This window comes from Echinops telfairi, unplaced genomic scaffold (genome assembly GCF_000313985.2).
Source record: "Echinops telfairi isolate 266 unplaced genomic scaffold, ASM31398v2 ScPeMD7_3;HRSCAF=10, whole genome shotgun sequence".
In the NCBI taxonomy this organism is placed as follows: Eukaryota; Metazoa; Chordata; class Mammalia; order Afrosoricida; family Tenrecidae; genus Echinops; species Echinops telfairi.
Genome location: NW_022103899.1, coordinates 59,495,725 through 59,507,877, shown reverse-complemented (window position 1 = coordinate 59,507,877; position 12,153 = coordinate 59,495,725). Strand labels below are relative to the sequence as shown.

Sequence of the window (12,153 nt, the reverse complement as noted above, 5' to 3'; positions counted from 1 at the left end):
CTGCCCAGCATCAGAGCAGCAGTCCCCTGACAGATGGGCGGTGGCCTTGCCCAGAGATTGAACCTGGGTTTCCCACACGGAAGGGGGGAATCCTACCACTGGGCCACCAGTATGTCCACGAACAGCACGGAACCAGATCCCACTGAACCAACCCTGACCCACGTGTGCCAGGATGGGCCCACGGAGTTGTCAGGGGCGGAGTGGGGGCAGTAGACACCGGGCTTTTCTTCCCAGGTTCTTCTCAGTGGACAGCTGCGTGTGGGAGCTGCTGCAGCACCCCAAACCCAAGCTGAGTCTGATTCATCATGACACTATGGGGCAGAGTAGAACTGTCCCCTGTAAATCTGTATGGGAGCAGGCAGCCTCATCTCTCGCCTGAGGAGTGGCTGGTAGGTTTGAACTGCTGACCATTTCTCTCTCTCTTCTCTGTCACACACACACACACACACACACACACACACACACAATCTCCTCTAGCACTGCTCTCTGAGAGGCACCCACCCATCTCCCCGATGGCCGACAAAGCCTGAGATGGAGCTGCGGCTGGAGACCAAGAGTGCTGTCCCAGGCAGGGCCCCTGCACCTGCTTCCTGCCCCGCGCCCACCCAGGGCCCTGCAGGACACGCACCCCCACAGATCACCTGGCGCATCTTGGCCTCGTTGGCCAGCCTCAGCATGGTGAAGATGGTAGCCAGGGTGATGCCCATGTATGGCATGAACTCGAACACTGCAGGAAGTGGGAAGGGGTCAGTGGGAGGGGACCCCACCGCCCATCATGACCCCATCCAGGATCCCTTTTCATACGCCACCTCACGTCTCCTCCCCCTCGCAAGTTGCCGTATAACCAAACTGCCTGACATCAAGTCTGTGCCGGCTCATAGCGACCCTGTAGTCACTATAGGACAGGGTAGAACTGCCCCTGTGGATTTCTGAATCTGTAACTCTTCTCGAGAGTCGAAAGAGCCTCGTCTCTCTCTCCCATAGGACAGCAGGTGATTTCCAACTACTGATCTTGAGATTAACAGCCCAACACTACCAGGGTCCCCCCTGAGTGTTGGGGGTTGAACAACCCTTTCACAGGGGTCGCCTGCTTCATAACAGTAGCAAAATGACAGTGATGAAGTAGCAACAAAAATAATGTGATGGTTGGGGGGTCACCACAACATGAGGAACTGTATGAAAGGGCCACAGCATTAGGAAGGTTGAGAACCACTGTTTGAGCTTGAATTTGAGCTTGAGATAGAGATACAGATCACTTCCACTCCTCCCAACCCTCTCATGCCCACTGTGTCCAAACGTTCATCCCACCATGAAATTTGTCTTCACCAACAACCTTCTTTAGCCTTTTCCTACTGGCCGCTCAGCAGAACTGCACACAGCTGGCCACTCACACCCTGGACTTACCCTCCTCCTCCCAGATACCAGACGCTACCTTGGCCAAACCTTTCTCCCATCTCCTCTCCCACCTTCCTCCTAAGTCAAATGTTGGGTCTCCCCTGGGCTGGGTCCTTGTTCCCCTGTCCTCTCTCACTATGTTCATTCTTTAAGGGTGACAGCCTAAGGCTTTACTCCCTTTCTCTTCCTCCTCCTCCTCCTCCTCCTCCTCCTCCTCCTCCTCCTCCTCCTCCTCCTCCTCCTCCTCCTCCTCCTCCTCCTTCTTCTTCTTCTTCTTCTTCTTCTTCTTCTTCTTCTTCTTCAGGATTTGTGTTGTGAAGTGGGTGAAGGTGTACAGAGCACATCAATTTTCCACTCGACAACTCATACCCATTTGGTTTCATGTCATTCACTGCAATCCCCTCAGTGGACCGTCCCTTACCCAACTTTCTCCCTGGGCTTCCTGTCTCCACGCCTCCTCCTTTCCTAGCCCTTCAGAACTCTGTCCGTGGCTCAGTGCTGCCCCTTTGATCTCAGATGATGCTACGGAATGTGTGTCTTGCGGACCTGACTGTGGTTTGGTTGAAATGGATCTATGAGGGTGAGTTCATTCCCAGACCTGAGGGATGCCAAAGACCTATAATCTCAGGGTTTCTACCAGTCTCTATCCAACCAGCAGGGGCTATTTTTTTGTTGTTTGTTTAGGATTTTGAGTGATTCCATGTTTTCTTCCCACTCAATCCAGGACCTTCTAATGTGATCCCATTCAGAGCAATGGGCGGTAGTACCAGCACATCTACCCTAAGATTTCTGAATAACTTTCAACACCCCCATACTTGGTGAGGACATCCCAAATGATGCCAAACCCAGTACTGTCCTCTTCACCCTGGAACCATGAGCCAATCCCCCAAGCCCCCACCCCACTTCAACATCTCCACTGAAACCTCTCACGAGCAGTTCAAACTTAGCACGTTGACCCACGGTTGTCAGTGGAACAGATGCTGATGCACAGTGACCCAAAAGGGCAGGCTCCGGAGGGTTCCCAAGGCTGTGAACCCAACAGCCTCATCATCTCCCACAGAGCAGCGGGTGGCTTCAAACCACCGACCTTTCTGCTAACAGCCCTTTCTGCTAACCACTGGGCCACCACAGTGCCTTGAACCTGACACAGAAACACAAGCCCATGGAGCCTAGAGACCCTACAGAGGGTCTCCAAGACCGCAGCTCTTTACAGGAGCAGACGGCCCCACCCACCTGCTCTGGGGTTTGGAGCCAGGGATCTGTCGGCCCGTGCTGAACCCACTGTGCCACCACACATACGTCCTAGACAATGCAAACTTGATGCATCCACAGCCAGAGTCTTTCCTTTCACCCCCAAACTCCCCCCTCCCCTGGTTTACCGCAGGAGACAGACACTGATCACACCCCAGTTACTTCCACCCCAAGCGGGAGTCCTTCTCTTTCTGGCATAGACTTTGTGACCCAGAGACGGGAAAATGGTGCGGGAAGGACATGGTTGCCACGTGCCCCCAGCCACCACCCAGGATCGTGGTTGCCACGTGCCCAGGTCACCCCCCGGGATCCCCAGCACCCCCCGTCCCTCCCTACTCCTCCCCCCTCAGGCAGCTCATCAACACGCTCTGTTGAGTTGGGCGCCATCCTGTCTCCCGAGCAGGCATCCCTCACCAGACGTGCCCTTCTCCCGTTTCGCACCTGTCCGTCCTCCATTCACACCCAGCCACGAGGGTCTTCCCGGAGCCTGAATCCAATCCGTTGGCTTTGCCGTTTACGTTCCTTCAGGAGCTTTTCCCATTGCCTTCGAAAGGGCCTAGTGCCTTCCCATGGCCACGAGGCCCTGCCTAGTTCTTCAACCTCATTTGACACCCAGCCTCCTCTCCCCACTCTAGCGACAGCCATGGTGAAACCACGCTGGTTTCCTGCCCCCGCATCTTTGCTCATGATGCTGCCAGAATGAGGAACGTCTCATCCTCCTGGCGCCCTGTGCAGTTTTCCAAAGGGGATCTTAGATGAGGCTCCTCCTCCAGCCTGATCTGCTTCCTTCAGAAGCATCATCCGATCACCGTCAACTTACTGCTTGACTTGTTGATGGTGCTTTGTGAGAGGCAGCCCAGCACCCACCACAAGGCCTTGCATTGAGCAAGCGTTCAGTCTATGTTTGTGGAAGGAAGGTAGATGGGAGATATGCGAGGGGAGGGGGGAGAAGAGAGGAGAGAGAGAGAGATGGGGACAGCAGGGAGTAAGTAGAGGAGATGGAGCGAGACACATGGAGAGGGAATGGCAGAAGCACAGAGATACAGAGTCTTCACAGTTGAGAGGGACAGAAAGCTCATGGAGACGGGGTAGCAGAGTCAGATGGGGACAGGGAGCTGGAAAGCGTGGAGCACAAACACCCAGGGGCAGGGGCTCTGTGGGAGCATTTGGACGAGCTGGTGTCTGGAGCATGCGGACTGCGGAGAGACTCCTACCGTTGCCGTTGGCCAGCTTGGCCAAGGTGACGATGACAAACTCATCAGAGAGGTTGAGGGGCTTGAGGTGGTGCTGCAGCTCGTACATGACCAAGCTGAAGTGGTTTCTGGACAGAGCCACCAGGGTGTCGCTGGCCACCTCGGCCCTCACGTAACCTTCCACCTGCAGGAAGATGGTAGAGAGGTCTGAGGTCCCACCGTTAGCTGCGGGCCTTCCTACAAACCTTCCTCTACCCCTGCTGGGCTGCCCTGGGCTCAAGAACACCCCACAACCCTGAGCCACGTCCAAATGGCCCCAGCCCCTGGACCAGCAGAGGGAGGGAACCAATGGGGTCCAGGGTTCTGCTACCTCCGGGGCCTCCCTCATCTCCTTGGAGGCAATGCCGACCAGCCTCTGGACACACTGCTCCTCCAGCTCCCCTTCCTGCTGGATGATCTCCTGCAGGATGTTGTAGACGTTGACCTTGCGCTGGGTGGAAGTCTGGGAAACAACATGGCGGGTGGAAAGATACCTGACGGGGCTGTCAGGCTTGGGGATGGGCCCTGCCCCACCCCAGCACTACAAGTCCACCGAGGGGCATGCTCATCACCTTCTCCCTTCCAACTCCTCTTCCCTCTGAGGATATAACTGGGCAAATCCAGGGCGTTATCAAAGCTGTACCCACACAACATCATCTTCTTGGGGATGACGCTCATGCCATCGGGCATGATGGGCCGCTTTTAAGGAGCAAGGGTGGACTTTACATCAGGCAGGAAAGCGGCCTGCCCCCCACCCACCCCAGGGTGGTCAGGAAAATAACATCCTGAGAGCCCAGCCACCTCAGTCAATGTGGGGTCTCTGAGAACAGGGAACCCATCCACATGCACAGGTTCGACCAGGTAAACGTCTGCAGAGTGAGCCTTGGTCTTGATTTCCTTGTCTTGGGTCCTTACGGAAACTCCTGGACCCCCCGTGTGTCAGAATGGACCTGTGCGCCACCGGGTGTCCAAGGGCTGATTCCTTCCAAAGCAGTTCTCCGGGTCTTTCTTTTGGGGCACCTCTGGATGGACTTGAACCACCAGCCTTTTGATTAGCAGTCAAATACACTGATCATTTGCACCATCCAGGGATGCCACCACCACCACCCATCCCCAAGCAAAAGGCTTAAGCATGGTCCAGAATCCAGAGGCTCTCCCAGTGCAATCCACACACCAGCAGCAACAAGATCTCCTGGGAAATGATTGGAAATGCTGGTTCTCAGGCCCCATCGTGAACCCGGTGTATCTGAACCTCTGGGGTGGAACCCAGGAATCTGTGTTTGACGTGCCCTTCAGTTGCTTCCAATTCGCCCTGAAACATGAGAGTCGCTGGTCCTACCGCTGCCCATGCAGACAAGGTCCCCCATGATCTCAGGCTACGTTTCTTCATCATGCCCGTCAATGCCCTCTACCCCAGCACCACATGCTGTCTGCAGTCTCCCCACTGGCCAGCCACCCCTGCCTTTTTCCACGCTGTCTCTGCATCTGGTGTGCTGTGGGCCCTCCAGCCTACCAGGCAGGCTCTTGCTCAGCATCTTTGCAACTAAGCTCATGGGCTCTGAGAAGATGGCTGAGGTAGTTAGTTTATTGTGCCAACCTGGCCGATAAGCACATGTGGGGTTACTTGAAGGGCGGAGGGATAAATGGCTCCGTGAGCCTTGCCTTTCGAGTTCTTGGGTCTCTTGCTTTCTGATGGTGGGACCAGGGTGCAGCTGCCTTAGCCAGTTCCCTGCTTTAGCTGGCAAGGCTTACTTCCTGCAAGACGTCCCTGAGGAGAAGCCACATGGACCTACCCCGATGCAGCCCTGGGTGCTGGAGCAACCGTGTGGAGACCCCTGCCAGCACTGAGATGCTTACACATTCACTGATTCGGCTTTCCCCCTGCAGTCGGCATCATAGTGTGTGTTTTGTGAGATGGAGGAGGACTTTGTGGATTGGTGTTGGACATATGGGTTAATGGGTTAGTGTTGGACTTGTGGGCTTGGGCAGCACTGGGTTGGGATGCTTTCTTGAGACACACTTAACCTTTATATAAAACTCTCTCTTACACATGAGTTTCTGTGGATTTGTTTCGCTAAAGTTCCCAGACTTATACACTGGCTGACTAGCCCACTGTGTCAGCATCGGGGCAATCTTTTCCAGCCTCTGAAAGCCCCAAGCTCCAGCCCCACCAGAGATTCGGATTTGACCAGCCTGCTGGGTTCTTGGCTGAGGTCGGCACGCTTGATGCCAACACAAAGGCAGAGGCTTGCGTGCACCCAGAAGAGGCCAGAAAGAAAGGGCAGGAAAGCGATGTCCATGAAAACCCCACGTGGCGCCCTGGAGGACACAATTGCCCTTTGATAATCCTTACACCTTACACGAAAGCTATCCCCCATGGTCTTCTTAAAGGAGCGGTTCTCACCTGTTGGTCATGACCCCTTTGGGGGTCGAATGACCCTTTCACAGGGGTGGCCTGATTCGTAACAGTAGCAAAATGGCAGTGATGAAGTAGCAACAAAGATAATTTTATGGTTGGGGGAAGGGGTCACCACAACATGAGGAACTGTATGAAAGGGTCACGGCATTAGGAAGGTTGTAAAGCCAAATAATAGGTTAGTTAACTAATATCAAAAAAGGTCTGCCCTTGTAGTTAAGTTAAAATGTACTATCTTATCATCTGACCTCCTTTGGGCCCATTTTAAAGTTGTCTCTGTTTTTTAAAGATGGGGATGCAGCCTCGGGGAATGCTCTCTGACCACAGAGCAGGGGTGCAACTAACCTTGCTGTCATGCAGAGTGCATGGGGAAGTGATGATTACAGACGCAGTTAAGCTAAACGTTAGCTTAAAATTTAGTTAAAATATCATTCAAACTCCCTTCTGACCCATTTTTAAATTTGTTCCAGTTTTTAATAGTTTCTGCTTTCTCTTCGACTGAGGTTTTTATCTGCTTACTACGTTATTGCTGTCATTTCCTTATAACGTTTTCCTGCATGGGAAACCCAGGATGAGGAAATCTATAGAAACAGGAACTGGGTTAACGGTTCTTTGGGGGTTGGCAGGGGAGGTTGGGGGAAATGGGAGCTAGTGACGATGAGTGCAAGCATGATGGGAATGTTCTAAAACTGACTGTGGTGATGAGTGGACAACTCTTCTGCAAGGGATGGAATCCACGCCAATAAAACTGTTAGGGGAAAAAGCCAGCCTTGAACACTATGGCCCCCTGAGAACTCTCGCTAGTTCTTAGGATCAAACTGACAAGGGCAACTGGAAAGATGCGATAAGCAACGTGGGTGAGGATGCATTTTGGTTAAGGGAGGAAGCACGATTTGGAAAGAGAGGGGGAGAATGCTGGCAGGACCTGAAGGATGGAAGCAATATCATTGGTGATGTGACCGTACACTGAACAGGTGGACCCCATCCAGCTGGCATCTCCTCAACAACAGCCAAAATGAGCCCAATTCTGAGCCAAAATTATGTTGCAAACAGGAAAGAAACCCTGACGGAGCACAAATCTGTTCTGACACGGTGTCACCAGGAGTCTGGGTCAACTGTCTGGTCAACAGTTCGGTTTAGGTTTGGGATCGAGGAGGAAAACTCCTCCTGCCTTGCCCTTCTGGGTTCTAGTGTCTGGTCCTGGCTAGTAACTGCTGAGTGACAGACGGGTGGCTGAGCTTCGAGGAGGGTCGGGGACCAAGGAGCCCTACCTCGGGCACCTGCAGACAGCGGATGAGAGCGTTCATCACCACAGAGGGTTTGCTGTTGGCCTTCTCTGTGATGATCACCGAGGCCAGCGCCTTCCGCATGTCCGGGCCCACCCACTCGGCGTCCGTCTTGGCAGACTCGCTCTCCATGATGGTCAGGAGGTTCGTGACTTGTTGGAAAGTCTCTGAAATGAGGGTGGCACAGGTGTGGTGTCGAGATGGCCCTCAGAGGAGATGGTCCCATGCCCCCAATCTCTCTTCCACCAACAGCTTCGCCTTCACCACCGTGCCCCCTCTTACCCCCATCCACTTGTTCAAGAAAGTCCTGGTCCTCGGTCTCCTCAGACACATCCTCATTGGAGTCCGCTGCTGCTTCTGCCATCTCTGCCGCAAGCCCTTGAGAGGAACCAGGTTGGTGAACTACATGGTTGGGGAGACCTCCCTGTGATGCCCGCCCCCCCCCCCCAGGGGCCGTGCTCTTCTCTGCATGTCTCACCTTGAACACAGGTAGAGCCTGTAACTCGGGTCTAAGCAATACAACGAGGCACAGGTGATCAGATGTCACCCTCACCAGTGGGCTTTAAGATTTAAGACTCCCTCAGGGGAGCCGGAGCGAGAGTTTCCTGCTGGCTTTAAAAGGAAATAAAGCCACAAAGTAAGCTAGCTACCCTGGGAGAAGTCAGTGAACTGCAGGTGGTCCCTGGGTGCTGGGTTCCTCAGTCCTATAACTAGGAATGTGGGTCAACGCCAGGCACTGCAGGCGTCACTCACGCAACTAGGGCCTGAATTCTGCCAACTACTCCCTGAGCCTGGAAAAGCACCCCAGGTTCCAGAACCTACCACAGCCGGGCCAATATCTGAGTCACAGCCTTGGAAGCTCCCCGAACAAAAACCCCAGTCAAGCCATGCCCGGAACTGCAAGGTCATAGACGTGCATTGCTTTGTGCTGCTGTCTGTGTGTGTAGTGAGTTGCTACCATTGATAAACTTGGTTAAGAAGTTGATAGACTTGGCGGAGATGTGCTCTCCCTCATCTCTAACCACCACCCCACCCCACCCCCAGAAAAGCCACTGCCATCAAATCAAATCATAGTGATCTTTACAGAATAGAACTGCCCTTGAGAGTTTCCAAGACTGTAACTCTTCAAGGGAGTAAAAACTCTTGTCTTTCTTCCGAGGAGCATCTGGTGGCTTTGAACTGCTGACCTTTCATCACCAGGGCTCCTTCGCCGAAGAGCAATCTAGCCCAGTAGCTCTCAGGCCGCTTCTGAGAGGATCCCTCAAGTCAGGAGCATCTTTGGGGCCGACAGGCACCAGCACCGGCCTCAAGATGAGGGATTCAAGACTCCTACATCCTTTCTGTTTTCCGCCCAAGTCCCTTCACCCCAAAAACCCTTCCCTGGGGTCCTTCACCGCCCTGTTCCATTACTCTCCCAGGAATTCATCACAAACCCACTCTAGGCCTTTAACACTGACCTTCTCTCAGAGTCCTTTTCTGTGCAGAAGGGGGAAAATACCGCTAGAGAAAATGTGGTTCTCCACCAAATCCACATCAGAGGGAGGGCGGACAGACAGAGGCAGGAACCACTCTTGGGGAAGCAGACAGTCGGCTGCTCAGTCTTCACCCGGAGGAGGAACTGGTCTCCCGAGGTTTGGGACGAGGCTTTCTTAGAACCATCACCGTTAGGTCCCGGGCTCTTGGAACTTTGAGAACCAACTGCCTCCCTGACTCTCCCAGCCCAGGGCGTTGAGGTATGTACGGGCTCTGTGCTATGGAGCCGTTTGGATTGCACTGTCCGCCTGGGCGCGAGGCACTCTGGGGAAGGGAAACCCTGGGAGCTCACAACCAAGTCCCCTGGGAGGTCCCATCAAGTGGCCCAGGATGGGGAGAGGGTGTGGTGGGGCAGCTGGAGAGGAGGGGAGGGGATGGTGGACCAGGGAAGATGAGACCACTCCCTGGGACTGGATGACCGACAGGATGGAGAAGTGGGCTCCTGCCAGCAGAATCTTGGGGACACAGGGGACCTTAAAGACAGTTGTCAGGGAAAGGGCCCTGTTTCCCTGAGTCCAAAGCGGCTGACTCCACAGTCACATCAGTGAGGCATCAGCTAAGTCCACACTGAAGAAGTATACCAGCCTGTGCGAGCCCAGGATGGTCAAGAACGAAATCCAAGACCAGAGGAGAGAACCATATTAGAGCTTAAAATCTGAGCACCCAGTTTGCAGAAGGCTGTGGATGCCAGCGAAGGCCTAAAGTCTATTTGCAGGGTCCCCACATGGGTGAAGCATCTGGGGAATCCCCTCTGACCTTTGACCAGGGATGTGAATACCCATGCTACCAGGCAGAGCTCATTGGGAAATGAATTGGTGCAGATGTCGTTCGGTTAAAATGTGACATCTTATCACGTGTTCCTCCCTTTGACACATTTTGAATTTGCTTTATTATTTTGAATTTGCTTTATTATAATTAGCTTTATTATTGAATTTGTCTTCACTATTTTCTGCTTTCCTTTCAACTGAGGTTTTTCCCTGTTTGAGTTGGTATTGCTATCAGTGTTTTTTGTTGGCTGGGTGTATATGTTTTTCTGAATGTGAACTCCAGGTTCTGTAGATCTGTAGAGACAGGACAGTAACTGGATGCATAGTTTCTTAGGGTTATGGCAGGGAGACTGGGAGGAAATGGAGCGCTAATAACCATGAGAACGCGAGAAGAAAATGCTCTAAAATCGATTGTGACGATGATCGCACATCTCTTCTTAATTTAATTAATTAATGAAACCATTAAATTGTTGTTTTTTTTAAGTGGGCTGAAGAATTTCCACATCACCAGTAGCTTTGAAGGAACCCTGGTGGCACAGCGAGTGAAGCACTGGGCTTCCTACCTCAGTGTCAGTGGTTCAGACTCACCTGCAGCTGCACGGGGGAACGATGCTCTCTGCCACCACAACAGTGTTGTCTTGGAAACGTGAGGGGCGATTTTACCCGGCTCTATACGCCAGCATTGGACTCGGCAGCAGAGGGTTTGGTTGGAGTTTGTCGCTCTGACAGACAGACACATACTGACCTCGGGGACTATTTCTGTGCCTGAGAGGACCCCGCACAAGGCACAGAACCAACCTGGCTAAAAATCCCATTCCATTTTCCTGGCAAGGCGTCATCGTGGGTTGTGCACTGGGCTTCAGCCCACACAGTCAGCAGTTTGACACAACCAGGTGCCCCTCAGGAGAAAGATGAGGTTTTCTGCGCCTGTAACGATAGAGCCTCGGAAATTCACAGGGGAGCTCTGCTCTGTCCTGTACGATCAACACGAGTCGGAATCCACTCGATGGCATTGAGTTTGCGTTTCTGGTTCGGGCGAGGTGACAGCCCCTCAGCCTCTCTTTGGAAGCCCCCGTGCTTCTCCTGGGATGAAGGGAAGCCAAGATCACCCCAGGTGGCTTCTCATTCTGACAAGCAAGGGACTCTGAGTTGTCACAAGAGCATTGATGCAGCGGTGCGTTAGGCCAGACTGACAAGAGAAACAAAGCATGACACTTAATCTTCTCCAGAAGAAAGAACTTTATATAAAGAAGTACTCGTGTATCAGGAAAATGTCCCAGCCCAGTCCAGATCAAGTCCAGAAGTCTGATACGAGTCCATAAGTCCCTCCTCAGACTCACACTGCCACATGCAATGATGCAGAATGCAGGAAGATCACAGGCCGGTGGTTGCAAATCTTGGGGATCTGACAAGGGTGGAGGCATCTCCAGGACTCTCATGGGCCTCAGTGGCTCCCAGCAGGGAGGTGATACAGAGAGAGAGGGGAAGTTCCCAGATCCTCCTTGTGAGCAGACCATGCCACCCAGGTGGCACCATCAGGAAAAAAGCCTAGCCTTTCCCTGAAAACCCACAGCGGGGGTTCTATAGCCCTGTGGTGCCCGAAGGCCTGGGTGCCCAGAGGGCCTTCATGGAGCATTGACATCCTGTGTCTGGCTCAGGAGGCCCAGGGGTGCAGTGGTTAGTACCTGGCTGCTAGCCAAAAGCACCATGGCTCAAACCAGTGGGAAAGCTCTGCTCTGTCCGAGAGGGGATCCAGGCATTGGACTCACCTGGATGGCAGCGGCCTCTGCTGTTTGGTTTGTTGCTGGCCTGTGAGGCCACCAGAAGGTCACAAACACGCCTGCTGGTGGGAGGCCCTGTGTCAAGCACCCTCGTGTCCCTGGTGGGATCTCTCTAGATCTGTGTGGTTTACACGGGCTCCAAGCCTCCCAGCGGGGTGCAGCCCCCTCTGCCCACACGAGCCGTGCCAACTCCCTGACAGCTTGACTTCCCCACACCTGTGTATCTGTCCCCCACCCCCACCCCCGCCCTGCCCCCCAGAGAAGCCAAGTGTCCTTGCATCTTCATCTTGGGGTCAGCTCCTGGGGGTGAGGGGTGGGGAGGGCGGCTCATGAAGCACTTGCTCACAGAAATCATGGTGACTCTTCACCAAGACTCAGCTCTCTGGAGACTGAATGAGGACTCGCTCCACGTGAACCCTCCTGGAACCCATCACCACAGAGCCAGTTCCAACGCCTGATGGCCCAGCGGCGCAGTGGGTGGGTTAAGTGTGG

At 53.7% G+C, this 12,153-nt stretch overlaps 1 protein-coding gene across 1 annotated transcript in view; it reads right to left on the bottom strand.

Moving 5' to 3' along the window:
* The window catches only part of MROH2A (maestro heat like repeat family member 2A), a 63,438-nt gene extending 55,494 nt beyond the window's left edge, over positions 1-7,944 (bottom strand). Inside the window, 5 exon segments of the mRNA XM_004701854.1 lie at positions 629-727; positions 3,861-4,023; positions 4,210-4,341; positions 7,566-7,747; positions 7,863-7,944. Coding sequence (XP_004701911.1) covers positions 629-727; positions 3,861-4,023; positions 4,210-4,341; positions 7,566-7,747; positions 7,863-7,944 — 658 coding nt within the window.
* Positions 7,945-12,153: the final 4,209 nt, after the last annotated feature.